Source organism: Hermetia illucens, chromosome 4, assembly GCF_905115235.1.
Source record: "Hermetia illucens chromosome 4, iHerIll2.2.curated.20191125, whole genome shotgun sequence".
Taxonomy (NCBI): domain Eukaryota; kingdom Metazoa; phylum Arthropoda; class Insecta; order Diptera; family Stratiomyidae; genus Hermetia; species Hermetia illucens.
The window spans coordinates 158,185,959-158,210,069 of NC_051852.1; the positions used below are offsets into that span (position 1 = coordinate 158,185,959).

General features: G+C 45.3%; 1 protein-coding gene across 1 annotated transcript in view; it reads right to left on the minus strand.

The window, feature by feature from the left end:
• The window catches only part of LOC119655813 (metabotropic glutamate receptor 2-like), a 195,636-nt gene that overhangs the window by 15,970 nt on the left and 155,555 nt on the right, over nt 1–24,111 (minus strand). Inside the window, exons 13-15 of the mRNA XM_038061918.1 lie at nt 11,795–11,957; nt 11,438–11,651; nt 10,993–11,144 (exon numbers count right to left, since the gene is read on the minus strand). Of these exons, the coding sequence (XP_037917846.1) occupies nt 10,993–11,144; nt 11,438–11,651; nt 11,795–11,957 (529 nt within the window). The remainder of the gene's footprint in view (nt 1–10,992; nt 11,145–11,437; nt 11,652–11,794; nt 11,958–24,111) is intronic.

Here is a 24,111-nt window from a genome sequence, read left to right on the forward strand (position 1 = left end):
GGAATCGTGCCATATTTCTCAAATAAATTTGAAGCATTGTAAAGCCGCATCGAAAATCGAAGCCCCGCAACAAGCTCAGCATTCATACTAGTGGATGCTAGACAATGCTAAAGCCTCTACCCCAAATTAGGAGCGCGGGACTCCACGTTGGACCCCATAAGTATCTCTGCTTGCGTTCTAGACATAACCACAACCCCCCTGAAACGCGTACAAGAGGGCCTACCGGGCCAAGAACATATCGCCCAGGAATTTTCCTTAGACATAAGAACTTGGTTCCCATGGTATCAGGTAAACTCTAGCGAGGCTTCGTGGCAGAAGGCACTTCAGATGAGTTCCGTGCAGACTCAGTTCTGATTGGCCAAGGCCTCGGAACATTCGCCTACTGCACCAAGGCCTCGGAACATTCGCCTACTGCATCAAGGCCAGCAAGTCAATGTGAATACAGCGTTTCTTATTACAACCATTTGGAGGTTCTCCTTGTCCACTTGGTGTTGACTGGAACGACAGAGTTGCTTCCCACATTTCGTTGCCATAATGTTATCTGAAATCATGCCCGCCACCATCAATTCTGCCTCAGCTGATGTGGTTCTAAAAGTGCTGCACAACGTCAGAGTCATCAGTCGAATTCAATTGTAGGCTCATTCGCTCACACAAGCGATGCGTAAAAGAGAATGGATTACACCACTCCGGCTAGAAGCAATCTTCTACAATGCTTTGGCCCGCCAATATTCTGTAACCTTTATGTGAGTACCGGGGTAGCACTACCACCTGGTTTTCATGTATAGTATAAATTCTCCGTAATTCGGCATCGATTATTTCCCCCAGATATGACAGCCAGTGCTTTTTTTCTATGGTTTGCCATCAGGTCCGCTTCCGTTTCTCATCCGCCAGCAGAGGGTAGAGTTCTTTCTGAGAGGAAATTCTCGATTAAACTCGCTAAATTTATAGTAGCTTTGACAAGCAATGTATTTTTGGCATCCAGTGCCACAACAGACGCCAGAACTCAGTACGCCTCCTGGTAGACACACCATCATACTTATTGCATTTACCGTAGAGTGGGCGCATCGAAACTCAGACTAGAGCTTCGGCGGGCTTTTTGTGACTGTGACTTTATCCATCATCTTCTTTATTATATCGTCCAAACGGGTGGCTTATTGAGTTTGGAGCAACACCAACCTTAGCTTTCTACCCTAAACAGGGAATATTCTTTCTTCTAGGCACGCTGCGATAGCCTTGGTGAAGAAAACCGGTCCTTGTTTTCACTGTCAGTTTGAAAGCTCTGTTAGAAGATGCCATTCAAATCTGAGACCGTATTACATAGCCGGTCTTGTTGGAAAGTGAAGGTATCACGCACATAATGCGAAGACTGGAGTATGTTAATTATGTTCACTAGGAACGTTAAGTACCCTGCGTATAAGGGGCGAAAATCGAGCTGGTAAAACAGTCAAGCATTTAGGAGTTCATTTCCACTCCGAGCTAACATAGAAGCATCATATCTAAGAGCAATATCAGAAATCCTGCAGATTTCCCCGATGTTGTAGGACTGCAATAGGTAAGACGTGAGGACTTTTACCACATGATGATACATCCGTAATAATACCCATGTTGATGCATGCATGCATCCTCTTGTGGCTGAGACTGAATATTGCTAACAGCAGGAAGCTGCTAGCATGGATTCAAAGGCTCGGTTGCCTTAGTATTACTGAAGCAATGAATACTGCCCCAGAGGAAAAAACGAGCCTATCCTAAATATACGTCATCGCGTCTCATCGTTTGAGACGGTTCTGAAGCCAGAATACATTCTAGACGTTTTTTTTTTGTAACTCAAGCTTATCTTTTAGGCAATGTTTGTAGTTTTTGAAATAAGCCAGTTTTTCTTCAGCATCTTGGCAGCTTCAATGAACGAGTTTTCGCTCCATCACAGCGCTTGATTTAGGTTGGTCTGCATGCTCCGGTATGCAACAGGACAATTCAGCGCAACTAATGAGTGCGGCAACCGAGTTATACAGCGCAAGTCCACGCTGGAGCCTACTGTTGTGTACCGGTACGGTCTTGAATGAAGTGCTCTAACACACTTCAAGGCCCTGATCCAATATGGATTGTTGCGCCAACTATTATTATTATTAGAGACGACCGTATATTGCGGATTTGTACCTTCATGGTGGTTTTCTTTCTACGGTTTGTTCTTCCAGGAGCAGCTTTGGCAACCAATAGTTTTCTCACATCCAGTGCCAACACCCAAAGCAGTCACTTCAACGCAACACACCTCCTAGTATCGTCGTCGCTATTCATATTGTATTTACCAAAGAGTTGGTGCGTTGAAACAGATGGGGTGACTTATGGGGCTTCAGAGCAACACCAACTATTGCTTTTTGCCCTGAGAAGACACGCATGGCAGGTTTTCGCGAAAATGTCGGAAATGACTCATAAGAGGTCAACTTTTTCTCACCGTTACTGATTGCAAAGCCGTTCCCCATGAGACCACCGCACCTCAACTTCGGCCGTTGATTGTCATCTTCCGAATCAAGCGTAAGGAACACACAGGTCACCGTAAATGGTGGTGATTTCGTAAGAAGAAAGAATAAATTATGTCACTGACGCGAATACCAACCATTACAAAGATGGAAGAATCGTGGAACCAAATTACAGACACGATCCACAACACGGTTTCTGCAACCTCCAGGGTCACCTAGCCAGGTAAGCGGTTCATCAACCGAGATACTTGGCTTTAGAATGATGATATTGCAATGAATGTCCATTGAAAGAAACGCCTCTACTGTAAGTTTCTCGACGGTCAAAACGATCGCCAATTGGCAAATTGATAAGAATACCAACCGGGGACCAAAAAAGCGATCGCTGTCACCCGAGCGGTCTGTTACAAAGATCTTTATTATAAACAGGACGGACATTCGGGATGGCAAGAGAGATCTGTATTAACTTGCCTATCGCCGACATACAGCATATCCAACACTTCTGTTGCCTTAATGACAAGAATGGTACTTTGCTTACTAACCGCCGAGCCCCGACAGATAGATGGCGAGAAAATTTTGAGTAGATTTCGACTGACGAATTTTTTCATCCTCCGCTTCCACTATCATTACCGACATTTGAAGCAGTTCCACCTGTCAGCGCAACTGGTGCTCAGAGATAGAGTTGAGGAAGACGGGGCCGAAATCGAGTCGGCTGAATTAAAACTAAGTGGCTGTGGAGAACCTTCATAGTGGTGGCACCGGGAGACGCTGTATCACATTGGTTTTCCGGTCGTGATGCAGCAGGTGAATACTCCAGCGACCTAATTAGATAGACCCGAGACTGCACGGGTACTCATATCAAGTGGCAATAGGTCACAAAACTTTACTGGAAAGCGAAGAGCTGGAACCCAACACTGTGGCACTGTTCTTTAAGCGAGTTATTCAGGAAAGTTGAACAGCATCTGACCGGCAAGAAAGCGCCACAGTTCCAATAAAGTAAAAGAAAGGTAGTCGAAGAGAATGTTGAATATGATCCGGTTACTTTCCCATACCATGAACATTTTTGAACGCATTCTAAACAACCGTATTCGCGAAATCGTCCAAATCAAGCCGTATTTGTCAGCAGCGGAACTACTGACGCAAAACACGCTGTGCGGTTACTCATGGAGAAACACCGTGGGGAGCATCACCCTCTTTACATAGCCTTTCTGGATCTAGAGAAAGCATTTGACCGTGTGTCACACGAACTCATCTGGTATACTCTACGACAACACAGACGATCTCATGCGCTGGGTTCAATTACTCTACCACGATCCGAAAACTAAAGTTTGAAGTGTGGTAGGTGTATCAAAACTGCTTCGTGTCTCTGTTAGTAGTCATCAAGGAAGCGACCACTCACCACTCCTCTTTGTTTTTTTAGGTGTCCGTCACTAGCGTTTAATAAAAAAATAGTTTAGAGCAACTTCTCCAAAAATGGTATAATCGCTCCAGCGCAACACAGTCTCAGATTGAATCTGAATAAAACTTAATTTTTGACGGCCTATCGCTATGAAATAGCCACGATCATTGGCAATGACAGTGACCTGATCAGAACTGACGATTTGAATATCTCTGATCTATGCTATCAGCCAATGGAGAATGTCTCAAGTTGCTGTCCATGGTTCTGAGTGTCAGCCGACCATGAAGAGTAATGAACGGCGTCTTGCAGGAAAGGAGACGAGATGTTGCGTTGGACTAGTGGCGTGACATGTTTTCATCACATTCGAAATGAGGATATCCGCGATCGATATGGGGTTGCACCGATTGGTCTAACATCAAAATCGATGGAAGCTACAAAAGACCGTCTGAAACAGTGGTGGCTTGATGCGCTGGATAGGAATTTGAAAGCAATCCAGGTGAGGCCTTTGATGGAACAAAATGGCGAAACCGACCCCGCTTGTGAACGAGACAAGGGCTGAAGCAAAAGGAGAATCGCTAGAAATACCGCAAGGTTACACTTAGATACGAGTAGACATCATCCAGGCTGGTAGGCAGTGTAGAGATCCTGTGAGGAGTTGCCAGATCTCCCATCAGGCGCGACCCCAGGTGGCGGATAGGGGCATACCTATTGATGTGTAAATATGTGTTCATGCACTTTTCTTTTCTGACTGTGTATGGGCTAGTGTTTGCTCATCTCTGGTGCGTGGACCAAAATGGCTATGGGAAGGATACCCAGAACATAAAACCACCATGGAAGACGAGAGAAGGAGTAAACTTACGGTGCAGGGGCTCGGAACCCCAGTACCGGCGGCTTTTAGGAGTGAGCAAGCGGGCTCCCGGTCGTCGATATCCCTCGACCGCAGTGCCTCGGTGGTGGACAACTTGGCCACCTTGGCATATAATGTTAGAAGTGATTTGGATCTGGAGAAGGAAGTGTTCAAGCGAAGTACGGCCTTACCGAGAACACCAGTAGCAAGAACAACCAAGGATGAACTGAAGATGGATCGTTGGACGACAAAAACTGTAACAACACCCACAGCATATGTTCAAGATGCGCGACAGCAAGAAGTGCTCCAGGAACAAGATAAGGATCCATTCAAAAGAAGCTCATCAACTTTGAGATCTCCACCAATGCTAAAGGCGATGAAGGAAAAAGTACAGGCAAGATCAATAACTGGCAAAAGTGAAACAGCGTATAAAATTAGTAACCCTGTCGGGGCTTATAAGGAGCGGAGTCCCGATCCGGAGGAATTACCCTTCACCCAGCTTGGGCAAAGATAGTTGAGCTGTCCGAGTTTATCAAGGACAAGCACAACGTGCACCAAGCCATAAAGAATATGGTGAGGGCCATTAGAGTCCTCTATAATAGATCACAGATGGAGGAGAAGAATAATAACAACACGCCGAACCCCGATGTGCCAGCAGTATCACAAGCGACCCAAGTGACGCCTAACCGTACTACCATCGAATCCCAGCGAAATAAGCGAGTACGTGAAAAAGAGGGGGATCCTTTAAATAATCAGCAGGCGCCTAAGAGAAAAAAAGGCGGACGGACATCCTGAAAACCAACACCAACAGTTCAGAAGGAGGAAAGCATACAGCGAATCTAGGAAACTCGACCAGCGTTGCGAAGCCCAAGACGAACGAAAACGATGGATGGACTAAAGTAACCAACAAAAAAGCGAAAGGAAAAGCAAAAGTGCGAACTCGTCCAGATGCGATTGTTATCTCCAGTAAGGGCAATCTGTTCTACGCGGAGATACTCAAAAAGGTCAAAGCTGATCCCGACCTAAAAGATCTGAGCGGAAATGTGAACAGAATCCGAAGAACCCAGAAAGGGGATCTCATGTTCGAGCTGAAAAGATCCAGCGGTGGCAAAACTGATGACTTTCGCACTCAAGTGAAAAACTCACTTGGGGAGAATGCCGCAGTGCGTGCCCAAAAACATGAGATCTATATACAATGTAAGGATCTCGATGAAGTTACATCGAAAGGAGAAATTTGTACTGCTCTGAAGGAGCAATTCAAGTTGAAAGAACTTACAGAGGAGTCTGTTGTCGGTCTACGGAAAGCCTATGGTGGCACTCAAACGGCCACCATACGAGTGCCAGCGGAGGCAGCGCAGATGTTGTTAGCCGCCGGAAGGGTTCGGATTGGATGGGTTGTCTGCCGTTTAAGAGAGCAGATTTCACTGAAGAGGTGCTTTAAATGCCTCATGTTTGGGCACTTCGCGAAGGCAGGCACCAGCAGCATTGATCGGTCCGATCGATGCAGAAGGTGTGGGGAGAAATGCTATATTGCCAGAGAGTGCAATAGGGACCCCAAATGCCTATTGAGCGTAGCCAAAGAGGGACAGGATAACCGGCACATTGCCGGAAGTGCCAAATGTCCGGAATTTAGGAAGACGCTCACTGCAATGAGAAAATGAGGTTTATTCAAATAAACCTCAATCATTGCAGGGTCGCTCAGGATTTACTTGAGTAGACCACGTTCGAATCTAAGATGGAAGTTGCCATCATAAGTGAACCGTATAGAAACCGTCACGGTGGCGTATGGGTCACAGATTCGACTGGTGGAGCGGCGGTGTGGGCTTGTGGTCGGCATTCCATACAATGTACGGCAAGTCAGGTACCCAGTGGCTTTGTGTGGGCGAAAATAAGTGGTGTATATGTATAAAGCTGCTACGCCCCACCAAGTTTGACCCTGCCTGAATTCGAGCAACTGCTTGATAATCTTGTTCTCGACGCAAGGGGACGAAGTCCAAAGGTGATTGCTGGTGATTTCAATGCTTGAGCCCTAGAGTGGGGTAGCAGAGAATTAAATGCTAAGGGGCACAGTCTATTAGAGGCTTTTGCGCAGCTGGACATGGTTTTGGCTAACGAAGGTGCCGTAAACACCTTTCAGAAAGGGGGGTCAGGGTCGGTTGTAGATCTGACCTTTATCAGCCCTGCGCTGGCGCGTGGTATGTCCTGGTGCATCAGCGAACGCTACACCCACAGCGATCACCAGGCAATCTTCTTTGAGACATGTGTCGAGCCACAGGGCAAAGAGCTATCATGCCCGAAACCGAAAAAGGTTTCAGGCTGGTCTGCAAACTCTTTGGATGAGCAGAGCTTCTTAGAGGTGTGGTTAGATCAACCTGATATAGCGGGCGCCTCTACGGAAAGAGCCATCCATCTGGCTCAATGCATCGCCAAAGCATGTGACGCGTCTATGCCTAGGAGGTGCTCATTCCCCAGTAGAAGACCAAACTACTGGTGGAATGATGAACTGACCGGTCTTTGATCAGCCTGCCACCGAGCCAGAAGAGCGGCTCAGAGGGCGGTAGGTAGAGTCGATCAAGGGCAGAAAGAGTGTGCCTACAAGGCAGCCCGCAAAACCCTCAAGCTCGCCATCCAGCGAAGCAAGAGAAAATGCTTTAAGGAGCTCTGCTCAGAAGCGGACGTAAACCCGTGGGGAGAGCTTATGGAATTGCGAAGGGACGGTTCAGAGGCCGTTCATCTCCGCAGATCACGTGTCCCACCCTCTTGCTGAAAATCATCCAGGGGTTATTCCCCCAGCAAGAGGAGAGCACCGACACATTCCAACCACCTCTAAATGTGACGGCAATTCCTCCAGTCACCAGAGACGAGCTGCTGGAGATCTGCAGCAGAATAGGAGACAATAAAGCGCCGGGCCTGGACGGAGTGCCGAATAAGGCCCTTAAGCTTGCCGTGAAATCCAGGCCGGACATGTTCGCTGAGCTGTTTGAAGCATGCATGTCCGAAGGAATATTTCCGGCGGCTTGGAAGCGACATAAGTTGGTACTTCTGCCTAAGCCTGGTAAACCTCCAGGTGAACCATCCTCATACCGACCCATATGTCTTTTGGACAAGGTGGGGAAAATGTTAGAGCAGGTAATCTATAATAGATTACTCCCGGTTGTTGAGGGTCAAGGCGGCCTTTCAGATCGGCAGTATGGGTTCCGAAAAGCCAGATCAACCATTGATGCCATCAAATTGGTTACTGGCTTGGCCGAAGATGCAATTCACGGAAAGGGTAGTGCCAGCAAATATTGCGTGGTAGTAATTCTGGACGTGAAAAATGCATTCAATTCGGCCAATTGGAATCTAATACGCAAATCCCTAGCGTAGATAGGTATTCCCGCCTATCTCGCTGCTATCGTCGATATTTACTTAACTGAAAGGAGGCTATGGTATGAGACTGATGACGGACCGCAGAAGTACGTTGTTTCCGCCGGTGTCCCACAGGGTTCCGTATTGGGCCCACTACTGTGGAACATCATGTACAACGATGTACTTAATCTTCCCCTTCCGGAGGAAGCCACAGTGGTGGGTTACGCTGACGACATAGCACTGGTTGTTGTCGCAAAGCATCTTGAAGAGTTATACTCAAGCGAGGCAATCAGTGCTGTCAAATGCTGGTTGTGGATGTCAGGGAATGCTACCAAACTGAGTTCAGTCTACAGGAGGACAGCCCTGAGGGTATGCTCTGCCTTCAGGACTGTCTCAGATGATGCAGCATTCGTCATTTCTGGAATGATGCCCATTGACATCTTGGCAGATGAGCTGGCGAATATATACAACGGAAAGCCAACCTCTTCCTCATCGCGGACGAAGAACGCTGAGAGGGAGAGATCCATAAATAGATGGCAAGAGCGGTGGGAACGCTCGGGAAAGGGCCGGTGGACGCACAGGCTCATTCCTGCCATCAAGGAGTGGTTGAAGAGACGACACGGTGAGATTAATTATAATCTCACCCAGTTTCTCACGGGACACGGAGGATATCTCCAATACCTTCACAGGTTTAAATTGGAGACCTCACCCGATTGTCCAAATTGCAATGGAGTCCCAGAGGACCCAGCGCATGTATTCTTCCACTGTCCGAGATTTGTGGAAGAAAGGAGGAATCTAGAGGAGACTCTAGGAGAGGTGCTGGTACCAGAAAATCTGGTACCGAAAATGCTAGCACATCAAGAGAATTGGGATGCGGTCAACTCCATGATCGCATCTATTCAAGATAAATTGCGAAAGGCAGAGGAAAGGAGAAAAGCGCGGTCACGTGCGCCGCGTATAGAAGAAAGGTGACAAAGCTAGAATGAGCTGACTCCGCCCCGTGATGTAATAACTTATGGTGGTTCCGCGGGGCAGGGAGGGAGTCGGGGGTGGTTTTAATGGGTAAAAATCCACACGCTGGTGTGTCCAGACCAGTGTCTTTTTGAAGATTTCCACCTCCTCAACAAAAAAAAAGGCAGTGTAGAGATGCTCTGAGGAGACTAGACGGTATTCCTCTGGATTCCCAGTCCAAGATCATACTAGTGTGGAGAGGATGTGCTTTGATAGCCATTCGGTGGGCGCAGTCGGCTGGAAATTTTGAAGGGTGGAGTTTACTCCTACTACTGAATAGTTTATAATTTCAGGTGACGAAGGTTCACCACCTGTGCCAAGTCTTTGGCTAGATGGGTACAAATATGTACAGAATTATAGTGGTTTGCCCGGAGCATTAGCCTCTGGGAGTTCATCTCACTAGACTGACCGTACCTACAATTTGCTTGGAGATAAGATAAAAAAATTTTTGAGGAGCTCAAATATAATAGTCCCTATGTGCAGGGTGGGGAGCTGCTATCGTTCGTAAAGGCTACCAGTTAGTTCTCAAGATCTGAACAGGTGAGATTCTCTTCCCCTGCCCTTCTCAGGGTATCGCTAATTGGGCTCCTAAGAGCTATCATTGATACCTAGCTACCCTATCTCTATATCTTATGAAGGAAACTTTTGCATTCTTTAATCCTGTTTTTTCAAAAAGCAACTTTAAGATGTACTCTCAGATATCATCCTTGTAATTTTCATATTCAAGTAATTTGATACATAGTTTGACCTGTTCTACTTTTTATTATGCAAAAAAGGACTTCTTGTTAACTGACGATTTTTCCGTATATGCATGCTTACATTTTCTACTGAATTAACGAAGTTCCTCTGCTGTGGAGGTAAGGATAAAGCATATGTAATTGTAGTTGATCCTTTGATGCTTCATAATGCAAAACAGCGATTTTAAAAAAGTTGCACGTGTGTGTGCATAATCAACATTTACCACCATTTTCAAGGGAATATTCCGAAGGGATGAAAAGCGATTTTAAAGAGTCGATGGCAGTATTTTCCCTGGAAACCGCAGCGTGGTTGTAGGATATTCTGGGTATAAATAGTTTTCCTGTGAACACTTTCGCCCACAACGTATGCCGAACGGAACCTGTGTAGACAGTTTTCCACAAAGCAATTTCTGGGACCAGACGGTGACGGCACGTTGACATTTTAGACTTTCAAAATAACAAATATGGAAAGGAAAATCCGAAATTTGGTAATGTTTTATGTCATTTTCATTGTATAGCAAATATTTCGTTCGGGACAAAGGTTTATTTTCAACTTACAAACGCCTCCGTTTCATTTTCTTCGCATAAAGTACCTTCCCAGAAATGCGCTATACAAATATCCGAAAATAGCTAAAAAGTGAATTTTCACTCAAGCAAGTACGTACCATATTTCGTGCCCACCCCCATTAAACATTTTTTCATACCCTCCTTATATGGTAGATAGCTTGTCTGTGAATTGGTTTAGGTTCGAATTAAGGCTAAGGTACCCAACGAGTGAACCTTTTTCCTAAAATTGGCAACTTGATATCCTTACAGCCGAGAGCCATTATTAAGTATGTGTGAAAGAATAATATAAACATGGATAGATATTAAGTGAGTCAATGGGCGAACGTTCCAAGGACTGGAGTGGGTAAGTGAATGATGGAATAAGTTTAATATAGAGTTATGTAAATGTTGTTTTATGCCAGCTTACTTTACACGATGTAAGAACGACCTTAACATATTGGAATTCCATTAGTTGATATCACTCTCTTTTAAGGGAACTGTCTATTTATGATGAAGCCATTAGGCTGGGTCCTTCCAATGGCGCGATACATTTCTGAGAGCTTGCTTAAAGTAAACCCTCACAGGATATAGCCGCAAAGTGAGGATAAGCGAGAGCAATAGTACTTTTCTTACCTTAGGAGAAAATAGACATGCCACCGTAACACTTGCAGACAAACTGATAGTCACAGACATCGATGTAATCCTTAGCGGGACATGATTCGCTGTACCGAAGTATAAGGGAACGAAAGCCAGCCAAATCACGCAAGTTGTGTACATGGTGAAACCTGGGAAGAAATAAAGGAGTCCATTAGTTCCAGATACAAACATGTGTACATATGGATGTGATGCGGGAGAATAGAAAATTCAATTTTGCGTGATAACAAGTTTAATTTCTTGGGTATTCATGATTAAGGACGTTTCAAGTAGAAATTTGTTAGTGACGGATTTCCTTGAATTTTCCTTTGTATCCTTTAAATGACACCATTTTGACGGATTGAATGTAGAAAAATATCGCTTAATTGGTGAAAACTTTGCTTAAAATAGATATCCTTTTCACAGGACTCATACATCAACTCACCAATGTGTTTTGATTCATTAAATGCTTCCGGTATTTTTCGTGTAAGTACAGCATAAACAGTGCAGACAACAATTAAAACAATAGGGTAGAAGAAAGCTATCATATATGATGCATCTATATAAGAGTCACATACGAGGAGGTTATCCTCACGTGTAGGATAGTGATGGATAGCGTGTGCTGGTGAAATAACCATCCAAACTCCATTTATGAGGACCTAGAGTAAAGAAACGTTTACAAGTAAGTGAAGTTGTCGGTCATTCATATTCATGTGTATGTTAATATGGTTTTATCGTAACATATGTATGATACCTCTTAAATTTACATTTTGTCGTTCAGTAGTACTAAATATGGACTCACCTGAACGGACATCAAACATGCACATATGATTAGCTGCGACTTTGGACTTATGAGAGATGGACGTTTAGCCGACTGTTTGCCAGCTTTAAATATCCGCGCTATCCTGTTTGTTTTGGTAAGAAGCGCAGCATAAACGACAGTAAAACAGAAGCCGGCTCCGAATCTGTAAAGACAATACATATTTAAAAGATGCTTCACGCTAAACTACCCTCAATTATTTGCAATAACCTAATTGACACCATAGGTGACATTACTTAAATGATATATTGTGTGTGCGTGTCGGTTTGAGGTAGGGAACAGGCAAAGCCTCTGAGTTCTCAGACCTTAGTGATCCCTTGTACTCAATACCCCCGTCCAATGGAATATCCCGGATTCGTTAGTGGATGTGATGTTACCCTTCGCAACTGCAAAACATCGGCACCAAAAATCTGATGTCTGATGCGTCCATAGGCGGGGCACTCACATAGAAAATGTTCCGTGGATTCCGCTTCCTCACTCCAGATGAACACGTAACGTCTTGGATAATTCCTAATCTGAACATATGCCCAGCTAGTGAATTCCAGGCAGAATGCCCACAATGCTTCTGCTTTTCAACAGGGTAAACTTTCCAGTATGTTTGACTGGTTCTGATGGGAAAAGTTTGGTCTGTCTAGCAACATTAAGACTCCGTCACCTGTCATTATGGGAAGATTCTTCCCAGTTTTTGATAGCGGCATCAGCCAATGCTACCGACACCCCAATTGCTGGTTCCGGTCCGGGTATGGGGAAAGTTGAAGCGTCTTTTGCTAAGGCATTAAAGATTTCATTTTCCTCTACACCACAATGACCCAGAGCAAATCCACCGTATTGAATCTAGAAACAGAATCCAATCGGTTTCTACAGCTTGACTATCGCTATAAGTTGCAATGTGCCCCTTCAACCGCTCGTCAATCATCCAGGTTGCGGCCCTTAGGATCGCAAACATTTCAACCTGAAAGACCGTAGTATATTGTCCCGAAGGAAAACCCTACTTCTCGTTTTTATTCGAAAGGTGGACTTGTGGCTTGCGTAGGACATTTTCGTGGCGTTTCATCCTGGCGGATGTCAGCTTCCCCATACTAGGCGTAGACTTCCTGTGTCACTATGGATTACTGGTAGACTTGCAAAACAAATCTCTTATAGATTCCACGACCAACCTTAATTCGTCGGGACAAATGGTATCTCACCCAGGCAATAATCTTTCCGTTCTTTGAGAAGACATTACCGACTCTCGTGTTCGGGCACTTCTCCAAAAGTTCAGCCAGATTACTACCGAGTGTAATCTCTCCAAACCAGTGAAGCACAATGTGCAGCACCACATTATCACTACTGGTTCCCCGATCTTCTCGAAGGTGCGTCCTCTACCATCCCAGAAACTGGCTATTGCACGGAAAGAGTTTGAACAACTTGTTCAACAGGGTATCTGCAGGCCCTCAAACAGCTGTTGGTCTTCCCCAATGCATATGGTCCCTAAGCCAAACGGTAAATGGCGCCCATGTGGGGATTACAGAAGGCTAAATGCACAGACTGTTCCTGACCGATATCCAATTCCACTCATCCACGACTTTGCGCATCACCTCGCGAATTGCCGCATCTTTTCGACCTTGGACTTAACCAAGGCTTATCACCAAATCCCAGTAGCTCCTGAAGGCATTCCAAAGACGGCAATATGCACACCCTTTGGACTCTTCGAGTTCACCCGGATGACTTTCGGATTGTGCAATGCGGCACAAACCTTTCAAAGGTTCATCCACTCGGTCCTGCGAAACCTTGATTTCTGTTTCGTATATTTGGATGATGTTTTGGTCGCTTCTTCCACTGAGTCTGAGCACTTAGCCCATCTCGACTGCATTTTTCAACGTCTCCTTGAGGCCGGTTTAGTCCTAAATTTTGAGAAATGCAAGTTTCTCCAAAAACAGGTGAGATTCCTGGGTCATTTCATATCCCCTGAAGGAATACAGCCCGACCCAGACAAGGTGCAAGCGATAACAAGCTTCCCGCGTCCAAAGACAGTGAAGGAGTTGAGGAAGTTCTTGGGCATGCTAAACTACCGTCGTTTCCTGCCCAAGGCCGCCCATCACCAGTCCATTTTGAACGCGTACTTGTCTGGCCCCAAAACTAAGGACACACGAGAGATCGTGTGGTCTGAAGAGGCTATCCGCGCGTTTGGCAAATCCCGTCAACAACTGGCCGACGCTACACTCTTGGCATTCCCTCTGCAAGATGCACCCCTAGCCGTTTTTGTTGATGCCTCTGACATCGCAGTAGGTGCTGCCTTTCACCAAAAGGTGGATCAAGTTTGGCAGCCGTTGAGCTTCTTCTCGAAGCAGTTGAATCCCGCTCAACGGAACTACAGTACGTACGATCGCGAACTGCTCGCAGCGTACTTGAGCATCAAATACTTCCGTTTCTCCCTAAAAGGCAGGCTGTTCACAGTGTTCACGGACCATAAGCCTCTCACGTATGCTTTGAAACAGAAGCCCGACAAAGCGTCCCCTCGTCAGCTTCGACACCTGAGCTTTAGAAGCCAGTTTACATCAGACATCCAGCACGTGTCCGGCAAGGACAATATAGTTGCTGACGCTTTGTCTCGTGTCTTCGAGGAACATTCTCGCCTCACTCGATTTCTCGGCTATTGCCAAGGCGCAGGAGGATGACGCAGCACTTCAGAGCCTCAAATCCAACCCCAAATACAAATTTCGGGAGTTGCCCATCTTCGGCTCAAACCTCTCTCTTTACTGCGAGGACTCGGAAAAGGGGCCTCGGCCATACATTCCGGCCACCTTTCGCAAGGAAGTGTTCCACGCAGTTTACGACTTAGCGCATCCAGGCATCAGGACAACAAATCGGCTAGTCACCGAGAAATACTTCTGGCCCTCTATGAATAAGGATGTCAATTCCCGGGCCAGAGAGTGCATCGCATGCCAGAAGTGTAAAGTCTCCAGGCATGTAAGGAAAGAAGTGGGCTCATTCCCCCGCGCTATCAAGTGGTTCCACACAATACACCTCGACATAGTAGGGTCTTTGCGAGACTCGCACGGTTATAGGTATTGTCTCACAATCATCGACAGGTTTACGCGGTGGCCTGAGGCAATACCTCTGAAAGACATTACGGCGCAATCATGTGCCGAAGCCCTCTGTCGAGAGTGGATACCTCGCTTTGGCGTCGCTGCAGTGGTCATCACTGACCAGGGAATGCAATTTGAGTCCACCCTTTTCTCGGAGTTAAGCAAACTCCTAGGGTTTAAACGCCAGCGGACTACTTCATACCACCCGCAATCCAATGGGATGCTGGAACGTTGGCACCGGACGCTGAAAGCCGCCATTATGGTACGCGACGATCCGTCCTGGACCCAAATCTTGCCTCTCGTCCTACTCGGCCTACAACCCGCCGAGCTGGTATACGGGGAGAACCCGAGACTTCGAAGTGATCCGGTCTTCGACAAGAGATCGGGTCTCACAGAATCGGGGTTGGTGCGTCTGCTGAGAGACAATCTCCGACGCATCAAGGCCACTCCTCCCACCCAACACTCGTCCGTATCTGTCTGTGCGCCCAAGGAACTGGACACGTGTACGCACGTCCTGGTCAGGACGGATGCCATCCGGAAACCGCTGCAGCCTCCTTACGAAGGCCCGTACCGCGTTCTCGAGCGTGGAGAACATTTCTTCCAGCTCGAGATCGGGGGACACAGTCCAGACTGAAGGCCGTGTGCAACCCTAAACAACGGCGCGTTCGCTTCAAGGACTGATGGGGAACACAGTTCCGGATTCGCTCGCTGAAACCCCTCGGTTTCATCTGGGGGCGGAGTGATGTGGCGCGGCAGGATTCGCGGCATTTGAAATTTATTTCGAATGTCGCGAATACCAGCGGACAGATGACGTCACCGCCGCTCTACTCAGTTCAGAACTCGCTACAAGAATGAAGAACAGAGTAGATGACGAAAAACGTCAGATAGGAAAAATAATAGTTGGTTGGCAGTCACGGTGAAAGGAAAGATTTTCGTGCAGAAAAAAAACAGTTACATACGGAAATCTGTATTATTTCTAATATCTCGGAGTTATAATAAGAGTAATTTATAATAAGAGAAATTTCTTGAAATTGTGTATTGAACGTTGTTAAATACAAGCTCCTAAATTTGACTGAGAACTCTTAAAGGCTATTGGTCCAGAACCATTTTCTGTCTTTGAGCCATCGGTGTAGAAGACGTTAGTATATCCTGACATCGTATCTTATTCAACAGATGTATCTGAAAATCGGAAGGCATGGCGAAAACCCGACTCAGTTCTCCCAATGACTCTTCCAATGCTCTGTGACCCCACGTTCGTTGTTTTCCCATAGATTTAAGCGAATTATTCTATCAGCTGCTCTCATTGCAGTGCTCTGAATAAACAAATCCACGCGCCGGATGCCATGCTCATGGCACCGGTGATACCCAGATAAAGAGTTTTTTGCAGTGTGGCTAGTTAACAGTGAAAACTCTTTTGTTTTACCACTACGGATGCATAAACGGACATCGTCCTAATGATAGCAATATATATCCACATTACTACCTTAGGCCTAAATCCCCATGCACTATCAAGGTCCGCCTAAACAGCCCATCAGCTGTGAGAGGTCGTTTCATCTTTATCTCCACATACCTTCTGCCAAATATTTCTTAGAAGGTGCTCTAAGTGCTCTATACTCTCTTTCAGCATCGCTGGATAGATGCCATCCATACCAGGTGCTTTGAAGTCTTCAAATGATAATATAGCAGCTCCCCCCCTTTCAACACCTTCATGTTGAAGGGTTTGCAGAAATCGCCAATTCACGTCTTCCCACATATGAGACCTGTTCTTCCGGGTGGTGTACTTCCAAGAGAATCTGTATAGACTCAACTCTGGAGTTCGTGAAAGTATCATTCGATTTTCTAAGAGAGTCCAACTCGGCCGACTTATCCTTATTAAGGACTCTGCACAATCAACACAGTATGCTCTAAAAGAGTCTCGTTTCGAACGTTTCACGAGCCTCTTATATTCACGCTGTGAGTTCCAGAAGTTTAGCCAGTCTTCATCTTTTTTGCTTTTGCAAGTACGATTTAGAAGTCGTTGGGTTGACTTCCTGAGTCTCTGTACCCTACGTTCGCGGTCATCAAACCAGCTAAAGTGATATAATCAAACAGCTTCTCTCCTCTTGGTTGCATTTGCTACTGCCCTAACAAATATGCTGAGCGTTGGCATCACAATTTATAATTATAAGTTCAAAGCCACTTGATTCTGCATACACTACCAGATCCCTTAGTTCTCGCGTCGGTGGAGGGCACAAAGAATCATAGGGTAAGTAAGCAAAGGCAACTATGACGTTTCTCCTCTTACCATTAATCTCGTATTGTAAGTTGACCGCAACAAGGTCCTGGGAGCAGAATTTTCTCAGCATGGTTGCCTCTAACAACGCAACGTCAGAAAAGAGGCCCTCGATCTCAAGCATCTTTCATAGAAGAAGATCCTAGTCCCTTTGACTTAGCTAATACCACAGATTCTATTGAAACGGACCCATGGCTCTTGAACTAGAAACATATAACGACAGTTCTGTAACTTTGTCAGCTTTGCTGCTAGTAGAGAGGAAGAAGTTTTGGCATGCTGCAGGTTGATTTGACCAACTGTTGTGTTTGTAGCCATAAGTGCAGTCTAATATGAAACCCGCCGCTAACTGAAAAGTCTGCTTCTTTTAGTGTGGATCTCAAAGAGGTTACCTGCTTGTCCTCACCTTCCACCGAAAATTCTGCTTTCTTGCGTCCGATTTCTTTAAATACCGCCACACTTGGTGGTGTAACAACGTCTATGTCCTCATTCCCAAGAAACTTTACCTTCTTTTCCGTTGCCTTCAGTTATCGTCGACTAGAAGCCCTCCCAGTCTCACGGAGTCCGGGCTGCATAGATCTGTTTTCACATACCGGCGTTAGACCTGTTGCGTCCACATTACCAGCTTCCTTTTCTTCCGTTTTTCCGGGGACAGACGGAGGAAAAGTTTCTGAGAGGCCAACAGGTAGTCTCTTCTCCTTTGCGGCTAAAGTTTCCTTCGTCCGAGCCTTCTTCCTCCGTATTTTATAAGAGTTAGGCAACAGTGTCATCGACAGGTCGGCCGCAATCAGATTTCCAGTTCCTCTCATTAAGGGAGTTGCTGTACTATCCTTTTTGGCCGACCGCGCCATAGATACGAGGTATCGGTTTTCCACTGAAGTGGAGAGTCTATCTTCCACAGATTTCTCCGTGGGGAACATGAATTGGGACAGGTCTCCAAAGTCTGTGATTTCTCAGAGTCACGGGTGAATTCGAGGTCTGCGACTAGTTACCACTGATGATATATGGACTTTCAATTTTAGTAGGACGCGGAGGGAACAGATATTAAGCTATGCTTGCACTCAATTGCATGTACCGCTTCCCAAAATGGTTGTATGAAAAAATCTTGCGGCTTCGCTTTACACGCTTTATTTACACAAAAAAAGTTTATCTAAAATACGGTTGAGACACAGCACTATCCCCTCCTTGTCTGCCAATAATTTGTATATATTCTTGGGATATCTAGTATTGCACATTATTGGTTGCAGGCAGGCGATTGTTCGTGGCTGTGCATGTTACTGGCATAGACTTTTAAGTTCGAGGCCATGGACCGGGAACAAAACCAGCTGATCGATGGACTACTGATGAGCTGGACCGGCGGTCGTCATTTTTGCGGCGGTTGCATTTTGGTTTCATTTTTGTTGCGTTGATTAGAAAACATATGATCCGAGGGAGGCCCATTGAAGGGGATTGCGTGCGCTGCGACTTGATGCGTTCACATTGACTTTTTCTGATTTTTCTGATAACAGAAAGAGCTGCGCATATGGAATTTAGAAAATGAAACTACAGATTCGCGTAGTTTTCCACGCTCGAGAGAGTGTGCAGCAGGACAAATTGTGCCTTGAATTGTGTTTACTATGCTGTTCCGTACCCAGGACAATACACCCTCGGCTTCGTTCAGGACCAGGACAGCTACGTGCTCGATAGAAGCGTATCTTCCATTTAATCATAAATAATCCCAATGTGCGTATTTACTTTTTACGGCCATAAGTAGTGCAAACTGGATACTTTCACATTGATCGCAGAATCAGTCACAGTATTTTGGTTGCAGATTTAGCTTGCCAGTTGTTAATTTCGATAGGTGAACGCTAATCCCCATGATTGAGTACTTTTCAGGACAGGTGAATTTTTATGCAAATAAGACGTAAGGGATAGAAGTGCTCAAATAAACCCCCACATTCCCCATCCTGGCTAGCACAAAGGCGTGTAAGTACGTGTCGACGGAGCACTTCGATGCAGCTTCAATATTTACGCGTTCCTTACCGGGGGTTAGCTCTCTCGTCTTGGTCGTCTCCGGCCATTCAGGATGGTCGTTTGACCATCGCAATTTTAACGAGTCATTACACACGTCTGAACAGTCCACAGTCCATCCGGCCGCCTGTTGGACTAAAAACACCATCTACGTGCTGACAAGCTGGATGACAAAAGATGTTTACCAGTGATGAAGGTTTGCTTAAAATGCTCACTCACTTCCTAAATAAACTGCGCAGCGACCGTCTCACTTTTGCGGCCGGGGAAGATCACCGGCGGACCGGAGCTAGTTAAGTGTGGACTATTCAGACATAAGTGACGGGCCGGCCTGATGGTGGTTGGCGGCCAGTCCCAAACAAAATGGCAATATCCATTACGCCCCGTTTATATGGGCCCACTTTATTGTGGTATTGATGAATTTAAATAGGCGGGTATGGAGAAGGATTGTTACCCGCTCACAATTTTCCGGGACCTGTTTCACTTTTTGAAGCACACATTTTTAGCCCTCCTTTCCGTATATGGAAAAGCGCATGTGCACTCTCTTGATATGGGGAGCCCCCTTGCAGTCAACAGAAAATGGCTCCACTTACTGAATTTTCTGATAATAGGTTCAGCCGTTTCTGCGTAAATTTGGTGTGACGGACAAGCACACATTGAATCAATTTTAATAAGGTTTTGTTTCTTGCGAGGAGTTTAAAGATCTCCGATCAGGCGCGTCCCAGCGTTGCCGATGAGGGAACTCCCGGCAGTATACGAAATGCATTTTTTCACATTTGGAGGGGTGCGTACATGGGCATGTTTATGCGCTGGTCGGGTAAGTGGGAACAAAACAGCCGTATACAAAAGTGGCTATGGAAAGGATATCTAGAAAAGAAAGCCGCAAAGTCGTTGGTATGTGATGAGTGGCTGGCAGTAATTGTGTTCCAGGCGCATACCGACACACTATTTGCCGACGCAAGCAGGTATAGCAACCATCTGTATCGCCTTATAAGCAGACTTCCCACCCACATGTGTCAGTGGGACGTCTATGTTCCAACCCGCCAGGGCGGCACGGTAACCCAGGTAGGGATGTAGCTGGTCGGTTGAGGTGAGCGTTTCCTGTGGGCTTCAAAATCCAACATGTTAGTTTGAAAAAACTACACACAGCACTCAAGTCTGGAAGTTACACAAACTCCAAAGATTGACTTGCGTGTGTATCTGTGGGGCAATGAGGAGATGCCCAATGGTATTTCTGAAGGTCTATCTGGGATTAACCCCTCTTCATCTGCACATACAGATCCAGGCAAGGAGGGCAATATTCAGGATGGCCGGGAGTATCAGTGAGGCCGGAAGCTACCTAAATCGAAGGAAGATGTTCTTGATATTCTTTCTTATTGATACCAAGGGATAACATGACAACGAGGCTTCACTTCGAACAGAAGTTTGAAACACGTTGGAGTAAGAAGGCAAACTCCAAGAGCGTGGCTGTGACATACGGCTTAAACCAGCAACTGATTACTTGGTACACTGACGGGTCCCTCACAGAAGAAGGAGCGGGTGCCGGTGTCACTGGTCCAAGGAAAATGTATTTTGAGCCAATGGGCAGATAGACTAGCATATTCCAGGCGCCTGTGCAAATGTGCCTCCTTTAATCTGCAAAGGAACTACAGAGGGCAGAACATAGCTATTACCACCGATAGCCAAGCAGCGGTCAAGGCACTTGGGTCCAACCAGGTGGACTCTAAACTGGTATGGAAATGCCTTGAGAGACCGAATACACTCGGCTCGCCCAACAAGGTCTGGATACTTTGGGTTCCAGGCCATGCTGGGTTGGAAAGCAATGAGGCAGCGGACGAACTAGCCAAGAAGGGAGCAGGGACGCTTTTACACGGGCCAGAACCCCTCTGTGGAATCGGGAACGGTTTCATGGTTGTGAATCTAAGAAATGAAGAGGGAGGGTTGAGAAAACTATACTGGGCGGGCCTACCAGGGATGGAGCAGTCCAGGGTGCTTATTGGGGGATACAAACCCATACGCACAAAGGATTGTTTAAACCTTACCAAAAAAACCTCCGAATCATAGTGGGAATTCTCACTGGTCATTGTCGACTGAACTATCACCTAGGGAAGCTAGGGATATCTACGGACACTGCCTGCAGGTTTTGTGAGGAAGAGGACGAAACCTCTGTACACGTTCTGGGACAGTGTCCGGCACTTGTTCAAAGTAGGTCGAGACATCTGGGAAAACACTTAATACCAGATGCAAAGCTGAAAGATCTGGAAGTAGGGAACATACTAAAGTTCCTAACGGTTATAGGTTTGCGAGTTTGCGAGGTTTGAGAGGGCACAATAGATCTTCAACGACGCGGTGCGACTTTCCCTTAACAGAATAATAATAATAATAATTGGAATGCTTATGTCTGTCTAAGCATAGCTTGTTTCAAAGTCAAGTGGGAAAAACTAAACATTATCATCAATAGTTCAACCAACGGTATCTGGTTTAGGTCTGCGTTATAAGGAACTTCACACATATCAGTTTTGCACCGAAGTCCACCAATTCGATAGTCCTAAAATTACGCGGCCTTCTAGCCTACGTCATCGCTCCATCTTTCGACAGCCTCGGACAATAAAGGGGGGGTGGCGAATACTCCATGTTTTGTTTGATATACCTCAGAAGGGCCTAGAAACGAACAATTGTTTAGGGACCTAACTAAGTGCAGTCGTAAGGAAATAAGGAATTTTCTTGACAAGGATCAACGAAGAATATCCTAAGTAACGAGAAGAAAGAGTATCGATCAGAAAATATAACTCTAGTGGCCTCCGCTTTTGACTTCAGATTCCTCTGAAATAATGGCCCAATGAATCATGTGACATTTTATCGTCCTCATATGTCGCTATGATAGCAGCTATTAGATACAATTCCTGTTGACGCTGTTGAAATTCCCTTCGTTAGTTACTTAACTTCCTTACTCAGAAATCAAAATCAGAAAGAGAAATTATAAAAGGAAGTATTAGGATCTGATATCGGATAACTAGCTGCTACCTTGTCAGCAACCCTGGCTTGTAGAGATTTTTTGGATATCATTCTTTTATTTGAAAGCTATGAGGGCGAAGACGACAGAGAAGATATCTTTAGGCCTTCATTTGAAATGACGTTGAGTCGCTTACTGCTTTGACGTGGGTCTCACAAATTATAAATTGAAACTTCGTTCGAAAAGGTTGAGGGGGAGCGTCAATTCCTATAGGGATGAAATCAACCGGGACCCGGCCCGTAATAATTATTAAATAAATCTCATCTTATCTGTATTTTTGGTGTGGATACAGTCTTGTAACGTCGTCAGTTCTCAGATTAGGTTCTACTAAGCATCATTTTCGAAAGTCTGCCGATTCTAAGAAATCCAATCTTTTGCTACAAAATCAAGGATTACTCTGATAATCGCCCTTACATTCATATTTGCGGCTAAATGTGGTAAAGCAAGTTGGTCCGTGTTACACATGAATAAAATGCGATTTTATCCGAATGGCAATATTGACTCCAATCAATATCCTGCCCATTCGGTTTCACAAATCAAACCGAAATTAATTTGTAAGTTAGGAATAGAAATTTCAACCTTCATTTGAGCTAAAAGTTCCGTGGAACACCCAAAAGATATTGTCCCTAATATGGGTTAGATCAAATGATTTTTTAATGATTTCCTGTACAGAGTAGCAAGAAGCGGCATACCATATCTTCCGCCAATGTCGGAATTAAGGGATACGAATCCTGAACTTCAGCGGTGATAGATATTTAAAATGAGCAATTACAGGGATTTTACGCTCCCCCTAGGGAAATGCCTATTATATTGCAACCAGGATGATTTTCGCTACGAACAGGAACTTAGGAGAGACAGATAGAATACATTATTCAACAACCATTTTGCTAAATTTGAGGTCCTGTCAACTTAAGTTGACAGAAGGGTTACGATGAATATATGCATTGATTGAAAGATTACATGTCACCCGAATCTGAGTACCGAGAGCTAACAAGCAAAAAAAGCTTAATTTCGAAATTGCATGAAAAGAGTTTTCATGACCATAGAAAACTTTCCTCTGCAACAATGTTGGTTTGACTAATTTAGTTAACTATAACCAAGAAATGAAGCCAAATTGAGTCAACAACGTTACTGTCAACACTTTTTCAATCATCATTTGGCTTCGATAAACAAAAATATTTTCAAACATTCTTTTCAATCTAAAAAGGTATCCGCACTCTCATCAAGTCAATGAATCTTCTCGTACCTACTTCAGTTTGAGATGGATGCTTCTGCAATACCACAAGGAATTCTAAACTACGTCCGAGAATCTAAACAGACTGAACAGAGATGTGGTGTGCGCTTGATGGGGGTAGATAATGATGAATGTAACTGTCTGGAGAGGCTGATTTGTAGGGAAGGGTTAATAAGTTGAGCAAATTACAATAGAGTCAAGGGATTAATTTAGTTTTCCATGTCGATGATTGAGACAACCCAATTCTAACCAAGTTTTGCTTAGGTTCTCGTCCATTTTCGAATAAAATTAATGTATCTCATACATATATGTACATTAGATACAGTATCCATACGGAGATTAAGTAACTAGCGACGAACAGGACTTTTTAATTTAATGGTACTGAATACGGTATGTGTTTTAAGCGGCCATTCGTGTTTATTCTCTTTGAAAATATTATTTTATTTAGAAAAAGGAAATAACACGATAATGCCGTCTCCTTTGCTAGGATGATATCTGTGTTTCAGAAGTGACTATATTTCAGGAGCCCTGTGTGGAGTTGCCAAATCTCCCATCAGGCGCGTCCCTTCGTGCGGATAAGGGAATGCTCGGCGAATGTGTCATGGCCATGCACATGCACGCATCTGGAGATGTGCGTGTATGGATATGTTTATGCGCAGGCCGGGTAGGTGGGAAGTAAACGCCCACCCGTGGATAAAAATTGGCTAT